The sequence below is a fragment of the Microcaecilia unicolor genome, chromosome 1 (assembly GCF_901765095.1).
Source record: "Microcaecilia unicolor chromosome 1, aMicUni1.1, whole genome shotgun sequence".
NCBI lineage: Eukaryota > Metazoa > Chordata > Amphibia > Gymnophiona > Siphonopidae > Microcaecilia > Microcaecilia unicolor.
The window spans coordinates 704,555,067-704,579,054 of NC_044031.1; the positions used below are offsets into that span (position 1 = coordinate 704,555,067).

A 23,988-nucleotide genomic window follows, 5' to 3' on the forward strand; every position below is an offset into this window, starting at 1 on the left:
AGCGCTACCAGTCGTACGCAGCGCTTTACAATTGAACATGAAGAAGAAAGACAGTCCCTGCTCAAAAGAGCTTACAATCTAAATCAGGACAAACAGACAGGACCAAAAAGGATAAAGGAAGGATAGACAGAAGGACACATAAGGATAAGATAAAAGTTACAAGTCAGGAGTCGAAAGCAGCATCAAACAGGTAGGCCTTTAGCCCGGATTTGAAGGCAGCCAGGGATGGAGCTAGACGTAATGGCTCAGGAAGCCTATTCCAGGCATAAGGTGCGGCAAGATAGAAGAAGCGGAGTCTGGAGTTAGCGATGGAGGAGAAGGGCGCAACTAGGAGAGATTTGCCTAGCAAACGGAGTTCTAGGGAAGGAGTGTAGGGAGAGATAAGGGTGGAGAGGTAGTGAGGGGCTGCAGAGTGAATGCACTTATAGGTCAACAAGAGGAGCTTGAATTGTATACGGAAATGGATAGGAAGCCAGTGAAGTGATTTCAGGAGAGGGCTGATATGGGCATAATGACTTTGGCAAAATATTAGTCGTGCGGCAGAGTTTTGAACAGATTGAAGAGGAGAGAGATGGCTGAGTGGAAGACCTGAGAGAAGCAAGTTGCAGTAGTCTAAGCGAGAGGTGACGAGAGTGTGGATGAGGGTTTTGATAGTGTGTTCAGAGAGGAAAGGGCGAATTCTGGCGATGTTATAAAGGAAGAAACGACAGGTTTTAGCAATCTGTTGAATATGGGCCGAGGAGAGGGAGGAGTCAAAGATGACCCCAAGGTTGCGACCAGACGAGACAGGAAGAATGAGTGTGTTGTTGACAGAAATAGAGAATGGAGGAAGGGGAGAGAGGTTGGTTTAGGAGGGAAGATAAGGAGTTCAGTTTTGGACAATCAGCTCCAATAATTGCCATTTTACAAGCAATTATCAACACTAATTGGAACTAGTATTTTTTAGGCACAACTTTCTAACCGTATTCTGTAAAGTGATATGTGTAAATTCTAAGAGGCAGATTGGAAAAAGGGAAATGGCCATGGGTGTGGAATGGGCGTTTCTAAAAATTACACGCGCAGTTACAGAAAACACCCGCTTGCGCCTAATTTAGTCATATGGACGGGTGCTAGGCGCATTCTATAAACCGTGCCTAACTTTAGGCATAGTTTATAGAATACACCTTGGTGTATTTTTTTCAGCGCTGCTTTTTAGGCGCCATATATAGAATCTAGCCCAAAATTACTATAATTGCAACAGAGCAAGCTAGTGTGTGAAATGCAAGCAACAGTGCATGACTATAGACAGAGTGAATCACAAAGGTTCTCAGGCATCAAACATATAAATGGCGAGTGTCGTACTCACGCGCAAATGTGCAGTAGAGACCCTCTCTGCCCCGCCCCCGTGTCAATACGTTATGATGGGGCGGAACAGAGAGGGTCTCTACTGCACATTTGCGAGGGATGAAACCGCCGTCGCTAACGCTCCCCCCACCCTCCACCCGGCCCTCGCTCCACTATTGAAACAGCGAGGGAACGCAGCACACAGCTCTGCTGAGCTGCCGTCCTTCCTTCTTCTTCTCTGCCTGCGTCCCGCCCTCAACGATGTCACATCACACGAGGGCGGGACACAGGCAGAGAAGAAGAAGGAAGGCCGACAGCAGCTCAGCAGAGCTGTGTGCTGCGTTCCCTCGCTGTTTCAATAGCGGAGCGAGGGCCCGGGCTGGATGGAGGGGTGGCGGCGACTCGGGGGGGGGCGAGCTCGGTGGCGGGGGGGCCTTGCAGCGGCGACGGGAAGGGGCTTTCAACCCCCCCTTCCTATACTAGCCCGTTTTTACGGGCTCAACGGCTAGTATCTTTATAGACAAGTAAAGGTGGCACTACAAAGGACACATACCTAATGGGGAACTAGAACAAACATTCCCCTAATAGCAATATTCTATCCAAAACAGCTTAAAAATAAAGTTTTAAAGAATTCTTTAACTTTAGAAAGTATGAATAGCTTAAAACAATGTTTAAAAAAAAACCCAACAAAACACTAACAGTTTGTTGGCTTAAAAAGCCACTGTCTTCAGAGCAGCAGCACTTCTACTCCACAGGCAGAAATGAAGAATCTGCCATGCTGTAGAATAGTAAGTACTAGGTTAATATGTCTTCTGCTGAGGTGAAAGGTCACAATGCAAAGATTCTTAAAAACTTACAAACCAATAATAACCTATAACAAAGAAATGGATTCTCAGAAGAAATGTGAGACATTTTATATGAAAAGCACTTACATGAATCTAAAATATCAATTAAAAAGATCTAAAATACCAAATTGCATTGATCTTTTTAGAAATTTCAAAACTTAAAACCACTGATAGAACACTGATAAAACTAGCTACTGCTAGGTCTGATGGCCTGAAATTGCTTTTTTTTTCCTCAAAAAATGCTGAAAAACACACCTAAAAAATGCTAAAAATATTTAGAAATCTTATGCATTCCAGCAGCCATCTTGGATGCATTTCAATGCTGCAAATGACATCACTGGAACCAAGAAGTATAAGGAATCTGATAATAATGAAGTACAAGCCCAAGAATCGCTCCAAAAAGGTTAGAAACACACAAAAAAAAATGCATAAAAAAAGAAGAATGACCACACAAATACATTAATAAATACAAACATTCTGCACTAACCTTATAAGTAACAGCCACATGAGTTATATTACTAAAACATCAAAAAAAATTATGGTAAAACAAAGTGTTAAACCACAGAAATTATGTAAAGTAATTAAATGTGTTGTCACTACCTCAGAACCAGCCCCCTATTTGGTGACTACAAAAATACAGAAAGATCTGATTCAAGCCTTTTGCTGCATCATCATATTTAAATATAAGTCTCCATCTCTCCAATGTAGATTTATTTTATATAATACAATGAACCTTAAATCATCAAATTTGTGTTGCTTAGCTTACATATGCTCCACAAGTGGTTTCTCAGGTACATTTCTTTTTATCGCACTTCTGTTCAATAATGCGTTTATTTAAAGCTCTCATAGTCTTACTAATGTATAATAGTTTACAAGGGCAAATGACTGCATATATAACTCGTTCGGTCTTATTACTGAAATAATGTCTTAATTTGTCCTTGTCACCAGAAATTGGATGGACATAAACTATGTCTTTTAAAATAACATAACAAATGGAACAATTATGACAGGGAAAGTGTCCCCAAACAATGTCTTTATTTAGAGGTACCGGAAGCGCTGATAGTGTATCTTTTAGATTTCTCTGTCTTTTGAAAGCTACCAATATGTCTTTATCAGCAAAGTGCAGAATGGACTGAATGATGGGTCAATATGTGAATGATGTTGTGGGAGAGGTGGTCATAAAATAAGGTAAAGAGACTGCTTCATCCTGAGGTTTTGGGGGGTTTTTTTTGGTCGAACAGTTGAACTCCCTATCTTGTTGTCCTGCTCTAATGAGACCTTCCTCGATGTGTTTAGCTGGGTAGCCTCTATCGTAAAATCCAGCAGTCATTACTCCAGCCAGATATTCTGCACCTTGGCGCTCAGAGCATAGTCTTTTAATTCTCAGAAACTGACTATAGGGTTAATAAGCATTTTTATTAAGCAGTAAGTCTCAGATACCCTACATGGTATTATTAGTTAAACAGGAGTTTTCACCAGCTAGATAGTTACAATTTTGTTGATAATGGATATACAAAATTTCATTTCTAATAATATAAGCTGAGGAACCACTATTTTCAGTTTGCATCAAAACTGGTTTTACATCTTGCAGTTTTTGCTACTCTTAAGAGAATCAGAAAAAAAAACACACACTTATAGGGACTACATATTCAATTTCTTTAAGCAGCTGACAACATAAAATAGAGCACTTGGGAAAAGCTAATGAAATTTTGATTGTTCATTTACTGAACAGAGACTTCATTTCCACATTCTCATTTACCCACTTCAACCACCTGGTGCCAATAGAGGAGCAGGTGTGCATCAGTCCACTGGGAATGCTCTACAGAGTAGAAGTGACTGGCACAGGCTCAGGAACGTTATCCGCCTGTATTTTACTCTATTATCGCTATGGCGACAGGCTTGTCTCTCACCCTCACTGGAAAGAACACTGCAGCCAGCAGGTTCCTGTTTGTCTTTCATGCATTTGATGGGGGCATGTGTAAAAAATTCCATTCCGTTGGTAGAAATCTTTGCTGATTACAATCACAATGAAGGGAAAAGGTATCTGACACAGAGTTTTACTTTGGAAAATCTATTATATTTTGAGGGATTTGGATTTTAGATTTAACAACTGCCCTTTTTCCTAATTCCAAGCTCAAGACAAGTTGTAGCCAGAGGACACAAGAGATTTCCTTGTGCAAGGTGTCCTATCTAAATGGGGTAGTTACTAAGGTCAGTTAAGGGAATAACCCACAATCCAACGTTCCTGGGCAGCATCTTAAAGGACTGGAGCTGAACTGTGATTACCCCCCCCCCCCCAAAGTGTCCCCGGAAAAACAAACAGTTCCTTACCCTGTAGGCCTCCCATCATCCCAAAGCCCCCACCTTGGCCATACCTCTTCCAATCCCTGGTGGTCTAGGGAGTCCCAGGGCATGAGTGATCCCCAGTCAGCTGCTGGTGCTGGATTCAAAATGGAGCCAGCAACAACTAGTGGTAGTCTTGCAGTACTACCACTAGGGGTCAGGCTGCCATATAAGGGGTAAAAAGCATGCAAAACAAGCCTTATATGGCAGCTTGACCCCTTTTCCTCCCCTCCCCAACACTTTTCAGCATATTTGCTATTCATCATCAAGGCAACAATGCAATGTTATAAGACCATTCTGACAACTAAAAAAAAATAAAAATAAAAAAATAAAAGAAAAAGCATCTACTGTACAGCTGAAATATTTAAATGTTTTGTTTCATAGAGGGGGTCATTTTCTAAAGTATGTTTTACAAGTGCAAAATGGCTCTTATCAAATGCCGGGGAGGGAGGGGGTAGAGTTCAGATGTATACATGTATTTTACAAAAATACACATGTAGACTCACAGAGCAGAAGCTGATTTGTACACTACTGGACATCATTTTTATTAGTCTGTTTTATAAAAGGTACATAAGCGCCTATATTGCCAAAAAGGTTATGTTTCCAAAAATGCCCTCCCCCATCCAATCATGGTTAAATATACCCACAAATGACTATTTCCATATAAAAGGGGAGGAAACAGTAAACGTGGGGCAGCCCATATTGGTTTTCTTATATTTTTTTCTTGTGATAACTTATACTGAGCGAAAACGGAAAACTCTTATCTCTGTCTGGTCGGTAATAGAAGGAGCTCATTGTGAACACTATCCACCCTAAAAAGTTGTTTTGTGCTGTACATGAAGAATTGTGATATTGAATAAATAAGCGTATGTGTAGCGTGCCTGCACGGGTAGGGGGGGGAGAGAAATGTGTTGTGTTCCCCCCCCCCCCCAAACTGCAGGGCTGGCTATGCCCAGAGAGAGAGCCTGTTGTTAAAATTTTACCAGCTAACTCTCTCCCTGGGAATAGCCAGCTCTGCAATTTCGGGGGGGGGGTGGCGTGCAGAGGTAGACGGGGGTGCAGAGGTGGACAGGGGGGCACAGAGGTGGACTGGGGAGAGAGCCTGTTGTTAAAAATTTACCAGCATACCACTGGTGAGAAGTCATATGTGTGTACTCAATGCAAAGAGCTCCTAGCACTCAGGGCATGGGTCCAATCTCTGGAGGCTAGAATAGCAAACTTGGAGGAGCTGAAGCAGACCGAGAGGTTTATAGAGGAGGCCTACAGGGCCACCTCCAGTCTGACAACCTCTATGCTGCCATGCAGAGGAAAGGTCTCCTGAAGGGAAAACATCACTGTGAAGAGGCAGGAAGTAATCCTGTAGGCAGGACCTTCCCTCCAGGGGATGCAATATCCTCTTGTATCGAGGATATGTTTCCAGGGGCTTCTGCCCAAGAGGGAAGGGTTAGGATGGTCGTTGTAGTTGGAGATTCAATCATTAGGCACATAGATATCTGGGTGGCTGGTGAGCATTAAGAACGCTTGGTCACTTGCCTACCTGGTGCGAAGGTGGCAGACCTCACTCGTCACCTAGATAAGATTTTAGATAGTGCAATCATTGGCACTAATTAGAATAAAAATGTACGCACATACAGCACTATCTTTACGGATCTGTGCCTAAATTTTATGTGCAAGTCAAAAAAAAGGTGCATGGAAATGGGAGGGTCATGGGCAGATCGAGGCATTCCTTTAAGTTACTCACGTAGTTAAAGAATAAGGGCATCAGCGCCTAAATTTACATGCAGGTATATGCACCACGGTTTAGTTGGTGTAAATGGCCATGCCTAAAGTTAAGCACGATTCCCAGGCATATGCACTAATATATAAACCGCGCCTACCTAACTTTAAGCATGTTTTATAGAATAGTGCTTTTTGTTGGGGGTGGGGGTTGGCACCATACATAGAATTTAGTCCTTAATGTGAGCAAGTACAAAGTGATGCATGTGGAAAAGAGAAGGAATGCAAACTATAGGTACAAGATGCAAGGGTCCACGTTAGGAGTCACCGCCTAGGAAAAGGATCTAGGTGTCATTGTTAATAATACGTTGAAACCCTCTGCTCAGTGTGCAGCAGCGGCTAAGAAATCAAATAGAATGTTAATTATTAGGAAAGGAATGGAAAACAAAAATGAGAATGTTATAATGCCTTCGTATTGCTCCATAGTGCAACCACATCTCAAATACCGTGTGCAATTCTGGTCACTGCATCTCAAAAAAAGATATAGCGGAATTAGAAGAGGTGAAGAGGTAAAGAGAAAGGTGACGAAAATGATAAAGGGGACAGAACAACTCCCCTAAGAGGAAAGGCTAAAGCAGTTAAGGATCTTCAGCTTACAGAAAAGATAGCTAAGGAAAGATATTACAGAAGTCTATAAAATACCAAGTAGAGTGGAAGGGGTAGACATTAATTGCTTGTTTATTTTTTTCCAAAAATACTAGGACTAGGGGGCACGCAATGAAGCTACTAAGTAGCAAATCAGAGAAAATACTTCTTTATTGAACATGTAATTAAACTCTGGAATTGTCTGTGAATGTGGTAAAAGCAGTTAGCTTAGCAGGGTTCAAAAAAAGGTGTGGATAATTTCCTAAAAGAAAAGTCCATAATCCATTATTAAGATGGACTTGAGAAAATCCACTGCTTATTTCTAGGCTAAGCGGCAAAAAAATCTGTTTTACTGTTTTGGGATCTTGCCAGGTACTTGTGACCTGGACTGGTCACTGCTGGAAACCGGATACTGGGCTTGATGCACAGAATTCTAGAAGTCATACAAATAAGTTTCAGCCCAAGCCCTACCCATGTGCATACCCCCCTTGCAAATACATGAAGTGGATCTTTAAGGATTATAGCTTAGGTGGAATTTTGGCATTTACATGCAAATGTGCACACATGTACATGTAAATGCCATTACCGTAAACATTTAACATGTAATGGTGCATAAATGTTAGCACCTATGTTTACAGAATTGCCCCATATGCACTTAAATTTAAGCACAGTGTTATAGAATTACCACCTTTTTGTCTGACAGGAGTGGGCCCTGGTTTGTCAAATTTTCAGGATAACCATAACGAATACGAATGAAGTTCATTTGCATGCTACTCACATATGAGATGAGTCAAGCAACAGAACAGAGTTTAACCATGCTTACACCAGGCTTTTGAAACCATAAAATTGTATAGTCTTTGACTTAAGATAATTCACCACATTGCTCTCAAAAAGACAGCAGACAGAGCTTAACCTCCTTTGAACTTAACAACTAAACTACAACTTGAGAAAGAAACTGAGAAACAAAGTAAGAGATCAATCCATTCTCATGTTAAGAATAACCTGAGAATTTTATAGAGAAGTTTTAAAACATTTTGGTAGTTAAGACTAATATGATATGATTACAAACTCCTCTACAAGAACGGATATTAGGAAGACAAATTTATAACCATTTATCATGTCATTATATCTGTTTCATAGACCTTGGAATACGTATCACTAATTAACTCCTTGGACATTCTGGCACAAACTTAAAACAAAGCAATATTTGAAACTCATGTATGAAAATGAAAGTTCTGCATGTCAATAAAACCACTTTTTGCTAATTATGTCATTTTTTGTCACCCAGCTGCCTTTCAGATTTTCATTTGCCTTCTAAATTAACTATAATAAGGTTTCACTCTGAGCTTCAATTCACAGCACAATTCAATGCAGTAAAAAATGTACCTGGAAGTAAAGAGAGGCGATGATGTGCAATCACAGCATTCACAGAACACAAAGCAAAGGGACATTTGAAAAAAAAGTAACATTTCCAAAAAGGTTTTCACTTTGTTCAATCTCAAAAAAGCAATATAAAATCACAAGCAAAAGGTTACACAATTACAAACTCAGCACTCTCCTTTGCTTTTTAACAACTTTTCAGGCATGAAAATAGAATTTTGCTGTTGTGCTAAAATTCCCCTCTAGGTATGTGGCCCTTTGAATGTCCTTTTCATTTGTTCACATTGCTGATTTACACAAACATGAATGCTGTTTAAAAAACAAATTACATGTTCATATCAGTAGATAATTTATGACATAAAAAGTTATATTCTGCTGTTGATCAGGATCCTTTACACCAGTGGCAGAGCCTTGGGGGCCTGGGCTCCACCAATTTCGGTTTGGGCCCCCAAAGTCTGCTGGTTTGGCTGGTGGGGGTCCCCAAGCCCCGACAGTAGAAAGCTTTCTAGAAGCGATATTCACCGCTGCGCTGCCTGCCCTTCTTCTCCCTCCCTTGCACGAATGCTTGGTTTTAATGAAACTGAGCATGAGCGAGCTTCACACATGCTCAATTTCACTAAAACGGAGCATCCGTGCCAGGGAGGGAACGCAGGGCAGGTGGCGTGGCCCCAAGTATCACCATAGGACGCTTCTGCTGGTGGGGGCTGAGAGCGGCAGGGAGGGGTGGCAAAATGTGCCCCCCCCCAAAAAAAAAACATAAAAAAATAAAACAAGGTCTGGCTATGCCTCTCCTTTATACCGTTTCCACAATGATGTACTTACTTTTATTTTTATATACGTAGTTTTGATTTATTATTTATACTAGTGTTAGTTTTTAATTATATATGTCTAAATTAAGAGTCCTAACACCTGATGCAACCTGTTGAGGCGAAACGTGGCCACATTGGATGCTGTCTGCTTTGGTTTGTTTGCTGCTAAAGATGTACCCGGGGCATGCAGATATTCTTTAATCTGTATTGCAAATGTACTCGTCCCACAATAAAAGCCCTCTGTCCTGGTTTTGTTCCCACCCATTAGTGAAGTTCTGCCGTGACACTGTAAGCCCAAATGGGAACTCTTGAAAAGTGGAATCAAGGTAAAGGCTGGTTTTCTCCATTTCATGCTTTTTAATATTATATTCTGCATAGAAAGATCTAAGAACAAATGTGTATCTTTTTTTCCATTTAGATCCTATGTAATTAGCAGCAGTGACACTGTCTGGAACGGTTAGAAGTACATTCTTTCATTTGTACTTTTTAGCTTGACATGTTCATTCACATTTGCAGGAATACAGAAAGCAGTGCTTCTAAGATTTTTATTCAATAAGACCCCATTTTACTATTTAAAAATCACATGAACCCAGACAATGATGAAAACAAAACAGATGTCCACTTCCTCCATCTATCTAAAACATGAAGGCAGCAGTGATGACAACAGTAGTGGCACTGAGCACAGGGTTATGTGTTTCAGATTGTACTAACAGATTCCAATACTCTGCTTGGGTTTCTAGTCTAACAGGAAGCCACAGAGAGCATATGAACATGCTGTCTCTAGTGGGCACAAATTCCAGTGGAAGTTCAGAGGGAAGGGTGGCAAACCCTATTTCTGTGACCCTCGTGGATTGATGTAATCCCTTTTTTTGAGATCTTGACCCACAGTTTGGTAGCCACTGGCATAAAGTCTTTAAAACTCGGTGAGTATAAAATAATAAAAATTGTTTTACACTAATACCTGGCGAGTACGCCTTGGGGGGATTTTATAACAGCACACACTTTTTCGTGTGTGAGCTTTGCATGCACATTTCCACTTGGAAAATTACTTCAGGGAATTTTCACCTGCTCTTTACCACACATGCATTTTCTGAGTAATGTATATGGGCAAATATTCAAATTACACATGTACATGTAAACCCGTCCCCAGGAATAATCTTTTAAAAGCCTATTTCTGCATGCAACACCCTGCCATACATGCAGAAATACTCTTCTCAATTACTTTCCTTGTCATCTCAGCTAATGTCTCCCTCCAAGAACAGCAAACAACAAAGTGACCTGATTCTTCATGCTCCAGTTGTGCCACAAAGGATAGTTTTCTCATAAGCATCACCAAAATGTTGCTATTTAAATGCATTATTTGAGGCTCTACGCTGAATAAAATCAGTAACTGCAGGAAAAAGCTGTCTGCATTTTTTTTCCTAAAGGAAATGTTAGTCTTATTGCTGCTTTGATAACCAATTTTTCATACTCTTAGACCCAAATCCACCTTGGAAACTCGCAAACTAAATGATGGCAGATAAACACTGACTGGTCCATCCAGCCCGTCCAGTTCAAATTCTCTCTCTCCAGTTCTACTATTACAGCTACCCCTATTCCTACTACTTCTCATTTCTATGACACTACTAGACATGCACAGCGTTGCACACAAAACACGAATGAGACAGGCCCTGCTTGGCAGTTTTATTTGCTAAGGGAATGATTAAAACAGCATTGGAATTGAACAGATGAATAGGAATAAAGAGTTAAAAGCAGCTTTTAAAAGGTGGGCTTATAGCCTAGATTTTAATACAGATGAAACAGAGCATGACACATTGAGGGCCTGAAGCTCAAAACTCTGGCACTTTACAAAACAGCGCCACAATGGAACTCCCCAATGCTCAACATTAATGGCATGCAAAATTCTGTGTGTGCTGTTAGCGCTGAGCATCGGTAAGAAAGGAGGGTGGGGGAAGTTCCTAGCATATGCGCACAAAAGCCGCACACACGGCACCAACTGCGCCGGAGGAGCTACTTTCATAATCGCTCTTTCCACCACCCCGCCGAAGGCTAATGGCTGTCGCTGGCTCCCGGCCTCTGCCACTGGGCAAGGAGGACTCAGAGATGCTCACTCAGTGGCCAGAGGCGAAACATCAAGAGAATGCCGGTAGGGAGAAGAGTGAGTGGAATCGACGCAATCATGGGAGTGGAGATGAAGACCATGTCCCCTGGAGATGGTGTGCTTTGCTGCTGGGAGCTTCCTGGAGGATTGGGCTGGTGGTCTTTTACAGCAGAAATAGCAGGCCTCTTGGTGTTGAATTGCAGCGCAGCAAGCAGAGGCTGCTGAATTGTCTAGTGAAGTTGTTGTTGTCATGGCCCTCGCAAGCAGATGTCAATGTGCCTTCCACTGGCGCTTCATGCCAGCTGAATCCTTTTTGGCGGTAAGGGCATTCTTTTTTTTTATGTGCTCTTGTTTAGCATCAAGGGGAGAATAGGGAATGGCCCTGTTTGCAGTGTTTCTGCCCGTGCTTGTTGTTTCCCTGGTAGAGCCTTTTGTGCATTGGGCGCCAGTAAACGCAGGCACTAGTTCAGTGCTAATGGCCTCAAGTGCCCACGTTTACATCTGAGCATTGGCTCCTGACTCAGGAAGACTATTCCAGGCATACAGGAGTAGCAAGATGGAAGGAACAGAGTGTGGAGTTGACAGTGTTGGAGGTGGCTACAGATAAAAGTGACTTACACAAAGAACGGAGTTCCCAGAGAGGAGTATAGGGAAAGAAGAGAGGAAAGATACCGAGCAGCTGTAGAAACAATGCACTAACAAACCAGAAAGAGGAGTTTGAACTGTGTATGGAACTTGTAGGCAGCCAATGAAGTGACTTGAGCAGTGGCGTGTTTAAGGTAGGTGCATCGTGGAGTACACACCCCGTCAGACCCGGTCTCCCCCTACACTCATAAGTTGCCTGCAGCCTGCTCCGGGACTTCCTCCCTGAACTGTCCCGTTGGTTCAAGGAGGAAGTCCCGGAGCAGGCTGCAGGCAGCCAATGAGTACTGCTGCTCGGTGAAGATGCCGAGAAGATTTTAAGGTGGGGGGGGGGGGCAGCAGGGGGAGCAGCGGTGCAGGAAGGGCGACGGCATAAAGAGAAGTACTCCCTGTAAAAAAAAGTTCATGACTACGCTACTGGACTTGAGGAGAGGGTTTATTTGAAATGTAGCGACATTGGCAGACAAGTCCTGAAGTAGAATTTTGAACATACTGAAGGGGGGTGAGATGGTTCAGCAGGAGACTTGTGAGGAGCAGGTTGCAGTAGTTTATGCAGGTAGTGAACAAGGGTTTTGGTAGGATGCTCAGAAAGGAAGAGACTATTTTTGGTGATGTAATAAAGAAAGAACTAAAAAGTTTTAGAAGTCTATCGGATGTGTACAGAGAAAGAGAGAGGAGTCAAAGATTACCCCAAGTTTATGAGCTGAGGAGATAAGGATGACAGTGTAATCCACAGAAATAGAGAATTGGGGAAGAGAAGAAGTTAGTTTAGAGGGAAAGATAAGAAGCTCAGTTTTGGCTATGTTCAGTTTCAAATGGTGGTGGGACATCCGGGCAGCAAAGTCAGACAAGTAGGCAGGGACTTGTGCCTGGATTCCTGGTGAAATTTCTGGTGGAGAAAAGTATATCTGGGAGTCATCAGCATAAAGATGGTACTGAAAACCATAGGAGGAAGCCAGTGTACAACAGGAACACGTGTAGAGGGAGAAGAGAGAATTTCCCAAAACAGAGCTCTGAGGTACACTGATCGATAGCGGGATAACAGTGGAGGAGGATCCACCAGACCATACAATAAATTATGAAGGGAGAAAGAAAACCAGACAGAAAAGAGCCCAAGTGAGAGCAGCATATCAAGAAGTAAGTAGTTATCAACAGTGCTGAAAACAGTAGAAAGGTCCAGAAGGATGAAGATTGAATAAAGGCCTTTAGATCTAGCCATGAACAAGTCACTGCAGACTTTGGAAAGGGCTGTTTCTGTAGAATGTAGAGAATGAAAGCCAGATTGTACTGGGTCAAGAATTCATTGAGATGTAATAAAGTCAATACAGGATATTTAAGTAGCTTGGATGCAAAAGGGAGGTTATTTTGGACCTCCTGCTTCCTCCCCTTTGGTTAACAAGATCCATAATTAGTGCCCTGGCACCTGCACAATTTGTGAGTGAAAGACACTGCACTAGTGTATTATCTTCACACAGGGAATCTCCTTCCAAAATCAACTTGTAGGCCCATGGGGACTCTATATCCACAGGCCTGCAAGCTACTGAACCTACTCAAAATTTCTCTTTTAAATATTATTTTCTGGTAACATGATCTCTTCCAATGTTTCAAAACAATTTATTGTGGAGCAACAATATTATTTAATCCTGGCATGTATTGTTTGCAATGCTTTCAACACTTGAATACAAAGTCAAATGGAGGTAATTCTCTACAGACTGCCTAAAGTTAGGTGCTGGGATGATGCACACTAAATACAAATTCTAAAACAGCAGTTGTGCGTGAAACTGCCATTATAGAATACTAGCGTAAGCAGCTAGCTCAATGGCTGGTGTAAATCTCGTGCCTAACTGTAGGCAGTTAGGTACGTAAATGCTAATATTCTATATCTCGCACATGTAACTGCTCAACATGCCCCCTGCCCCTAACAGGTCCATGCCCCCTTGAAGTTACGCACTATAGAATTTGAGCGTGCCGCTTATAGAATAATGACAACTGGCACACGTGTAACTGCCCTTAAACACCAATTATAGCCAATTGGTTAAGACCAATTAGCAACTCATTAAATCATTAAATTTAGTGTGCAACTGACCTTATTCTATAAGTTGCACATGTAAATTTGGTAATGCAAATTTCTAGAATTAGGGGGAAGTGCTTGCATATGCAGTCTAATGGATTCTAACCATTGTCTCTAGGGCAGTGTAATGTGAAGCTTGTGACTTATGCCAATTTTATACATACCAGCATTTTACATTAATTTAAAATTAACCGTCTGGATTAATTGTGAAACAAGACTCTGTTCTTAATGCATCAATGTTTATTATGATGTTGCTTCTAGTGCTTCCTTCTCCCTAGTCTTCTCAGACACTGACATATTTCAAATTTCAATCAGTCCAAAGGTACCTGTTCTCTGCACCTGCTGATCCTTTCTGTCAACAAATCTGAGTTGCTCCTCTCCTCATCAAGCTCCATCTCTAGCTGGGCCATCTTGTCCTAAAAGATACAAAACACAGGTCATTAACAGATGTATTTTCTGTACCATTTTAAAAGTAAATCCATGAACAAGTACAATTTGTGAAGAAATCATGCTTGATGGCAAAACTTTGGGCCCTGTTGACTAAAGCGCTAGCGTTTTTAGTGAACACTAACACTAGAGACACCCATATATCCGTACAGGTGTCTCTAGTGTTAGTGCGCACTCATTTTTAGCGCACTAAAAACATTAGCATGCCTACATCGTGGCTTAGTAAACAGGGCCCTTTATGTTTTGTTGCAATGGATTTATCCTGAGCCTCAAACATTGTCCCTTTGTAGAAATCAAATGCATTCTTTACTTCGTATGGAACGTTTTTGTCAGTCTTGGGCACAAATCACAAAAAGACTGACTTCTTTATCAAAGTGTGAACTTTGTTTTTGGACTCCGACAACCAGATTGTGCATAGAGTTACCATATGTCTGGATTTACCCGGACATGTCCTCTTTTTGAGGACATGTCTGGGCAACCGGGCGGGTTTTGCCAATCTGCCCAGTTGTCCGGATTTCTGGACAAATGGGTAGGCTGGTGGGCGGGCCGTCCTATTGGACAGCCCACCCACCAGCCTGCCATTTGTCCAGAAATCCGGACAAGGGCAGATTGCTAGCCTCCCCTCCCCTTACTTACTACTGCCCTAGTGGTCTAGTGACCTCTTCCGCCTTCGGGGCAGGAAAGAGCCCCCCTCTTTCCTGCTCGGAGCACTGCCCTGCCTGCATGCATCTTTCCTGTTGCTGATCCTCGGCAGTGATTGAAAATGGCCACCGAGAGTTGAAGTCTCGCGAGGTCACTTCAACTCTCGGCAGCCATTTTGAATCACTGCCGAGGATCAGCAACAGGAAGGATGCGTGCAGGGCAGCGCTCCGGGCAGGAAAGAAGGGGCTCTTTCCCGCCCCGAAGAGGTCACTAGACCACCAGGGCAGTAGTAAGTTAAGGGGAGGGGGTGACAGGGAGGAGGAGTGACGGGGTGTGTGACAGGGGGCAGAGCATGTGTCCTCCTCATTGGGGGACAAAATATGGTAACCCTAATTGTGCAGTGGAACTTTAAATGCGCTTCAGTGCTAATGCATGTTGCTGGGCACCACTTTCTTTGATGTTACAGAACTGAATAGTGCATTGGGTCTCAGGGTATACTGCAGTTGGAGAAGGGGAGGGAAGGAGGGATTTCTTCTTTTGTTTTGCTTTGTTTTTTACCCTTTGATACCTTTTGTACTTGTATTTTTCCAATAAAGCTTAATAAAGCTGACTTAGAACCCCCCCCCCCCCAGTAAATCCATGGTATTTATTTGAATTTTGCTCAGGTCTTTTTCAGTAGTAACTACTTTTCAGTGGGTATTTCCAGTGGCAAAGCCAGGAATTTTCAATAGGGGGTGCGTCTGTAGCTGGGTTGGGTTTACTGCACAGTTCCTAATCATTTTAGGCACTTGCTCTCACACACAACACTAGTATTGAAACGTTAGATACAATACTAATGTCATTTCATAGATATAATGATAAAAAAAAATTTAATTAGGATTCACATTGAAATACACCTATCCAATAAACTGAAAAATATGTACAATATAAACCATGTAAATATTGCAGACAAAACAAGAAATATACATTGACAAATGTAATACAAACTAATGGAAATAGTAATACAAATTTATAAAGGATATGCAACCATCAGAGTAAACTGACTAACCCAAATGTGTTACTTCATAGTGAAATGGTTAAAAAATAATGTATGTAAACTGATCCAACAGAGTGGACAACCTGGAGCAGACAACATGAGAAGTGATCTAAATAAATCAGAATGGTTTAATGTTTGGCAGTGCTACTACTACTACTTTTCATTTCTATACTGCTACTAGACATATGCAGCGCTGTACATTGAACTTAAAAGGGCCCTTTTACTAAGCCGTGGTAAAATTGGTCTGTGGTAGTGTAGGTGTGTGTACTGGGTGCGCGCCAGGCCAGTTTTTACATCTACAACAAAGGTTTGTTTTTTTTTAATGGGCCAGGAAAAGGGCCTGTAGTAAAAATGAAACCAAAGTGCACCCAAAACCAGCCGGAGCTCTTTACGAAAATTGATCCAGCGGTAAAGGCCCACATGCTACATGCGTGATGAACTGTCGGTACATGCCAAGTGCCGATTGCCGGAGGAAAAGCGAATGCTACATACCTGTAGAAGGTATTGTCCGAGGACAGCAGGCTGATTGTTCTCACTGATGGGTGACGTCCACAGCAGCCCCTCCAATCCGGAATCTTCACTAGCAAAGTCTTTGCTAGCCCTCGCGCGCCGATGCGCACCGCGCATGCGCGGCCGTCTTCCCGCCCGAAACCGGCTCGTGCCGGCCAGTCTCATATGTAGCAAGACAAAGAGAAGGGAAGACACAACTCCAAAGGGGAGGCGGGCGGGTTTGTGAGAACAATCAGCCTGCTGTCCTCGGAGAATACCTTCTACAGGTATGTAGCATTCGCTTTCTCCGAGGACAAGCAGGCTGCTTGTTCTCACTGATGGGGTATCCCTAGCTCCCAGGCTCACTCAAAACAACAACCATGGTCAATTGGGCCTCGCAACGGCAAGGACATAACTGAGATTGACCTAAAAACTTATCCAACTAACTTAGAGTGTAGCCTGGAACAGAATAAAACATGGGCCTAGGGGGGTGGAGTTGGATTCTAAACCCCGAACAGATTCTGAAGCACTGACTGCCCGAACCGACTGTCGTGTCGGGTATCCTGCTGCAGGCAGTAATGAGATGTGAATGTGTGGACAGATGACCACGTCGCAGCTTTGCAAATCTCTTCAATAGTGGCTGACTTCAAGTGGGCTACCGACGCTGCCATGGCTCTAACATTATGAGCCGTGACATGACCCTCAAGAGCCAGCCCAGCCTGGGCGTAAGTTAAGGAAATGCAATCTGCTAGCCAATTGGATATGGTGCGTTTTCCCACAGCCACTCCCCTCCTGTTGGGATCAAAAGAAACAAACAATTGGGCGGACTGTCTGTTGGGCTGTGTCCGCTCCAGATAGAAGGCCAATGCTCTCTTGCAGTCCAATGTGTGCAGCTGACGTTCAGCAGGGCAGGAATGAGGACGGGGAAAGAATGTTGGCAAGACAATTGACTAGTTCAGATGGAACTCCGACACAACCTTTGGCAAGAACTTAGGGTGAGTGCGGAGGACTACTCTGTTATGATGAAATTTGGTGTAAGGGGCCTGGGCTACCAGGGCCTGGAGCTCACTGACTCTACGAGCTGAAGTAACTGCCACCAAGAAAATGACCTTCCAGGTCAAGTACTTCAGATGGCAGGAATTCAGTGGCTCAAAAGGAGGTTTCATCAGCTGGGTGAGAACGACATTGAGATACCATGACACTGTAGGAGGCTTGACAGGGGGCTTTGACAAAAGCAAACCTCTCATGAAGCGAACAACTAAAGGCTGTCCCGAGATCGGCTTACCTTCCACACGGTAATGGTATGCACTGATCGCACTAAGGTGAACCCTTACAGAGTTGGTCTTGAGACCAGACTCAGACAAGTGCAGAAGGTATTCAAGCAGGGTCTGTGTAGGACAAGAGCGAGGATCTAGGGCCTTGCTGTCACACCAGACGGCAAACCTCCTCCATAGAAAGAAGTAACTCCTCTTAGTGGAATCTTTCCTGGAAGCAAGCAAGATGCGGGAGACACCCTCTGACAGACCCAAAGAGGCAAAGTCTACGCTCTCAACATCCAGGCCGTGAGAGCCAGGGACCGGAGGTTGGGATGCAGAAGCGCCCCTTCGTCCTGTGTGATGAGGGTCGGAAAACACTCCAATCTCCACGGTTCTTCGGAGGACAACTCCAGAAGAAGAGGGAACCAGATCTGACGCGGCCAAAAAGGAGCAATCAGAATCATGGTGCCTTGGTCTTGCTTGAGTTTCAACAAAGTCTTCCCCACCAGAGGTATGGGAGGATAAGCATACAGCAGACCCTCCCCCCAGTCCAGGAGGAAGGCATCCGATGCCAGTCTGCCGTGGGCCTGAAGCCTGGAACAGAACTGAGGGACTTTATGGTTGGCTCGAGATGCGAAGAGATCTACCAAGGGGGTGCCCCACACCTGGAAGATCTGTCGCACTACACGGGAATTGAGCGACCACTCATGAGGTTGCATAATCCTGCTCAACCTGTCGGCCAGACTGTTGTTTACGCCTGCCAGATATGTGGCTTGGAGCAACATGCCGTGACAGCGAGCCCAGAGCCACATGCTGACGGCTTCCTGACACAGAGGGCGAGATCTGGTGCCCCCCTGCTTGTTGATGTAATACATGGCAACCTGGTTGTCTGTCTGAATTTGGATAATTTGGTGGGACAGCCGATCTCTGAAAGCCTTCAGAGCGTTCCAGACCGCTTGTAACTCCAGAAGATTGATCTGCAGATCGCGTTCCTGGAGGGACCAGCTTCCTTGGGTGTGAAGCCCATTGACATGAGCTCCCCACCCCAGGAGAGACGCATCCGTGGTCAGCACTTTTTGTGGCTGAGGAATTTGGAAAGGACGTCCCAGAGTCAAATTGGACCAAATCGTCCACCAATACAGGGATTTGAGAAAACTCGTGGACAGGTGGATCACGTCTTCTAGATCCCCAGCAGCCTGAAACCACTGGGAAGCTAGGGTCCATTGGGTAGATCTCATGTGAAGGCGGGCTATGGGAGTCACATGAACTGTGGAGGCCATGTGGCCCAGCAATCTCAACATCTGCCGAGCTGGGATCTGCTGGGACGCTCGCACCCGCGAGACGAGGGACAACAAGTTGTTGGCTCTCGTCTCTGGGAGATAGGCGCGAGCCGTCCGAGAATCCAGCAGAGCTCCTATGAATTCGAGTTTCTGCACTGGGAGAAGATGGGACTTTGGATAATTTATCACAAACCCCAGTAGCTCCAGGAGACGAATAGTCATCTGCATGGACTGTAGAGCTCCTGCCTCGGATGTGTTCTTCACCAGCCAATCGTCGAGATATGGGAACACGTGTACCCCCAGTCTGCGAAGTGCCGCTGCTACTACAGCCAAGCACTTCGTGAACACTCTGGGCGCAGAGGCGAGCCCAAAGGGTAGCACACAGTACTGGAAGTGACGTGTGCCCAGCTGAAATCGCAGATACTGTCTGTGAGCTGGCAGTATCGGGATGTGCGTGTAGGCGTCCTTCAAGTCCAGAGAGCATAGTCAATCGTTTTCCTGAATCATGGGGAGAAGGGTGCCCAGGGAAAGCATCCTGAACTTTTCTTTGACCAGATATTTGTTCAGGGCCCTTAGGTCTAGGATGGGACGCATCCCCCCTGTTTTCTTTTCCACAAGGAAGTACCTGGAATAGAATCCCAGCCCTTCTTGCCCGGATGGCACGGGCTCGACCGCATTGGCGCTGAGAAGGGCGGAGAGTTCCTCTGCAAGTACCTGCTTGTGCTGGAAGCTGTAAGACTGAGCTCCCGGTGGACAATTTGGAGGTTTTGAGGCCAAATTGAGGGTGTATCCTTGCCGGACTATTTGGAGAACCCACTGATCGGAGGTTATGAGAGGCCACCTTTGGTGAAAAGCTTTCAACCTCCCTCCGACTGGCAGGTCGCCCAGCACTGACACTTGGATGTCGGCTATGCTCTGCTGGAGCCAGTCAAAAGCTCGTCCCTTGCTTTTGCTGGGGAGCCGAGGGGCCTTGCTGAGGCGCACGCTGCTGACGAGAGCGAGCGCGCTGGGGCTTAGCCTGGGCCGCAGGCTGTCGAGAAGGAGGATTGTACCTACGCTTACCAGAAGAGTAGGGAACAGTCCTCCTTCCCCAAAAAAATCGTCTACCTGTAGAGGTAGAAGCTGAAGGCCGCCGGCGGGAGAACTTGTCGAAAGCGGTATCCCGCTGGTGGAGCTGCTCTACCACCAGATCGACTTTCTCTCCAAAAATGTTATCCGCACGGCAAGGCGAGTCCGCAATCCGCTGCTGGAGTCTATTCTCCAGGTCGGAGGCACGCAGCCATGAGAGTCTGCGCATCACCACACCTTGAGCAGCGGCCCTGGACGCAACATCAAAGGTGTCATACACCCCTCTGGCCAGGAATTTTCTGCACGCCTTCAGCTGCCTGACCACCTCCTGAAAAGGCTTGGCTTGCTCAGGGGGGAGCTTGTCCACCAAGCCCGCCAACTGCCGCACATTGTTCCGCATGTGTATGCTCGTGTAGAGCTGGTACGACTGAATTTTGGCCACGAGCATAGAGGAATAGTAGGCCTTCCTCCCAAAGGAGTCTAAGGTTCTAGAGTCTTTGCCCGGGGGCGCCGAAGCATGCTCCCTAGAACTCTTAGCCTTCTTTAGGGCCAAATCCACAACTCCAGAGTCGTGAGACAACTGAGTGCGCATCAGCTCTGGGTCCCCATGGATCCGGTACTGGGACTCGATCTTCTTGGGAATGTGGGGGTTAGTTAATGGATTGGTCCAGTTCGCCAGCAATGTCTTTTTTAGGACATGATGCATGGGTACTGTGGACGCTTCCTTAGGTGGAGGATAGTCCAGGAGCTCAAACATTTCAGCCCTGGGCTCGTCCTCCACAACCACCGGGAAGGGGATGGCCGTAGACATCTCCCGGACAAAGGAAGCGAAAGACAGACTCTCGGGAGGAGAAAGCTGCCTTTCAGGAGAGGGAGTGGGAGTGGGATCAGAGGGAAGACCATCAGACTCCTCGTCAGAGAAATATCTGATGTCCTCCTCTTCCTCCCACGAGGCCTCACCATCGGTATCAGACACAAGTTCACGAACCTGTGTCTGAAGCCGTGCCCGGCTCGATTCCGTGGAACCCCGGCCACGGTGGGAGCGTCGAGAGGTAGACTCCCGCGCCCGCACCGGCGAAGCTCCCTCAGCCGACGTAGTCGGGGAGCCTTCCTGGGAGGCGACTGCAGTCGGTACCGCAAGCGGCACCGATGTCGGAGACCTCACCCCGGGCAAGGGGCCAGCCGGCGCCTCACTCGACGGTACCGGAGGCGCAAGCACCCCCGGTACCGGAGGGGAAGGGCGCAACAGCTCTCCCACAATCTCTGGGAGAACGGCCCGGAGACTCTCGTGCAGAGCGGCTGTGGAGAAAGACGTGGAAGCCGATGCAGGTGTCGATGTCAGAGTCTGTTCCGGGCGTGGAGGCTGTTCCGGGCTGTCCAGAGTGGAGCGCATCGACCCCTCCTGAACAGAGGGTGAGCGATCCTCTCGGTGCCGATGCCTGCTGGGTGCAGACTCCCTCGGCGACCCAGAGCTCTCGGTGCTGACACGGGAAGGGGACCGGTGTCGATGCTTCTTCGACTTCTTGGGACGAAGCACGTCACTGGAGCTTCCCGGCACCGACGAGGAGGACGTAGAATCCAGCCGTCGCTTCCTCGGGGCCGAGGCCGAAGAAGGTCAGTCTCGGGGGGGCTGTACCGCAGGAGCCCTCAGGGTAGGGGGAGACCCACCCGAAGGCTCACCGCCACCAGCAGGGGAATGGACAGCCCTCACCTGCACTCCAGACGAAGCACCACCATCCGACGACATCAGCAGACGAGGTCTCGGTACCACCGACGTCGACACAGTCGTCCGATGTCTCAGCGCTGATGCAGAGGGTCGATGCCTCGATGCACTCGATGCACTGGCAGCCGAGGATGAAGGTCTGGACGCTGGAGACGTCGATGCACTCGATACCCCCGGTGCCAATACCAACGAAGAGCCCGAGAACAAAACATTCCACTGGGCCAATCTCGCTACCTGAGTCCGCTTTTGTAAAAGGGCGCAGAGACTACAGGCCTGCGGGCGGTGCCCAGCCCCCAGACACTGAAGACACGACGCGTGCCTGTCAGTGAGCGAGATTACCCTGGCGCACTGGGTGCACTTCTTGAAGCCGCTGGGAGACTTCGATGACATGGGCGGAAAAATCTCGCCGGCGAAATCGAAACTCGTAATTGCGGTAGGCACCAAAAACTAGGGGAAGAAAAAATTCGACCCGAGGCCTGAAAAAAGGCCTACCCCGAAGACGAAAGAAAACTTACCGGGGCAAAAACTGGAAGTAGCGGGAAGGGAAAAAGACCGGAAAGGTCCTCTTCCAAATCTTTTTTTTTTTTTTTTGTAGCGAAACCAAAAAAGGAGACGTGCGAGGTCAACTTTAGGGGTGCGAACGGCGAAACACGACAGTACCGAGCGCGGACAAAAGAAGACTGGCCGGCACGAACCGGTTTCGGGCGGGAAGACGGCTGCGCATGCGCATCGGCGCACGAGGGCTAGCAAAGACTTTGCTAGTGAAGATTCCGGATTGGAGGGGCTGCCGTGGACGTCACCCATCAGTGAGAACAAGCAGCCTGCTTGTCCTCGGAGAATAAATAATTCATCCATGCGTTACAGGAGCGAGCCAAATCTGAAGTTACCGACAGGAGGGTGCGCTGGCCTGGTGGTAGTCTCATTTGGGCGTAAGCTGCATACACACAGAGCCTACAGCGACTTAGTAAAAGGGTCCGAAAGAGATGGGTCCCTGCTCGATAGAGCTTACAATCTAATTAGGACAGACAAACAGGACAAATAAGAGATAAGGGGATTACTAAAGTGGGAATGATAAAACATGAGTACTGAACTAGTGAGTAAGGGTTAGGAGTTAAAAGCAGCATCAAAAATGTGAGCTTTTAGCCTAGATTTGAAGACAGCCAGAGAAGGAGCTTGAAGTACAGGCTCAGGAAGTCTATTCCAGGCATATGGTATAGCAAGATAAAAGGAACGGAGTCTGGAGATAGCAATGGAGGAGAAGGGTGCAGATAAGAGAGATTTACCCAGTGAACTGAGTTTCTGGGGAGGAGTGTATGAAGAGATAAGAGTGGAGAAGTACTGAGGAGCTGCAGAGTCAGTGCACTTGTAATTGAACTGAACACAAAATAGTGTAGCATGAAGCACTTGGGGTGCAGAAACCCGAAAGAGCTGCATTTGCTAGGGGGTGAGAGGCTGATGACCACAGACCAACAAAAGCTAATTGGATTTGATTATTTGCCTAACCAAATCTGAGTTTAAGGAGAGACACAAATTCAGGTACAGCTGGAAGGTCCCTGCCCAGCCCAGTGATCATACTATCTAAGTTTTTGATAAGTTGCCAAATGGTCACCAGGCTTCAGCTCTGATAGCCTTTAGGGGTCCTTTTACTAAGGTGCGCTGAAAATGGTCTGCAGTAGTGTAGGCACAGGTTTTGGGCATGCGCAGAATCATTTTTCAGCGCGCCTGTAAAAAAGGCCTTTTTAAAATTTTTCCCAAAAATGGACGTGCAGCAAAATGAAAATTGTCACGCGTCCATTTTGGGTCTGAGACCTTACCGCCAACCATTGACCGAGCGGTAAAGTCTCACGCGGTAACCGGGTGGTAATGACCTATGATCGCCAAATGCCACTTGGCAAGTGGCTGATAACACGTGGTGAAAATAAAAAATATTTTTTGGCCGTGCACCAAAAATGAAATTGCCGCAAGAGCCACACGGTGTACGTTTGGCGTGTGTAGATGCTTACGTGGCTTAGTAAAAGGGCCCCTTAGTTTGCTGTTGAGTTATCAAACATTAAGAACAGCTAATATAGATAATCCCCTGGATTCTATATATTGCACTGAGATTTCTGCGCAGAAATCGAAGAGTATTCCATAACAATGCACATAAATTAATTGGTTAACAAGCTAATTAGT

At 45.6% G+C, this 23,988-nt stretch overlaps 1 protein-coding gene across 6 annotated transcripts in view; it reads right to left on the reverse strand.

Moving 5' to 3' along the window:
- CGNL1 (cingulin like 1) overlaps positions 1-23,988 on the reverse strand; it is a 229,473-nt gene that overhangs the window by 31,569 nt on the left and 173,916 nt on the right. For all 6 annotated transcript variants that reach the window (XM_030188928.1, XM_030188953.1, XM_030188921.1 and 3 more), the window contains exon 14: positions 14,202-14,291. In XM_030188928.1, the coding sequence (XP_030044788.1) occupies positions 14,202-14,291 (90 nt within the window). The remainder of the gene's footprint in view (positions 1-14,201; positions 14,292-23,988) is intronic.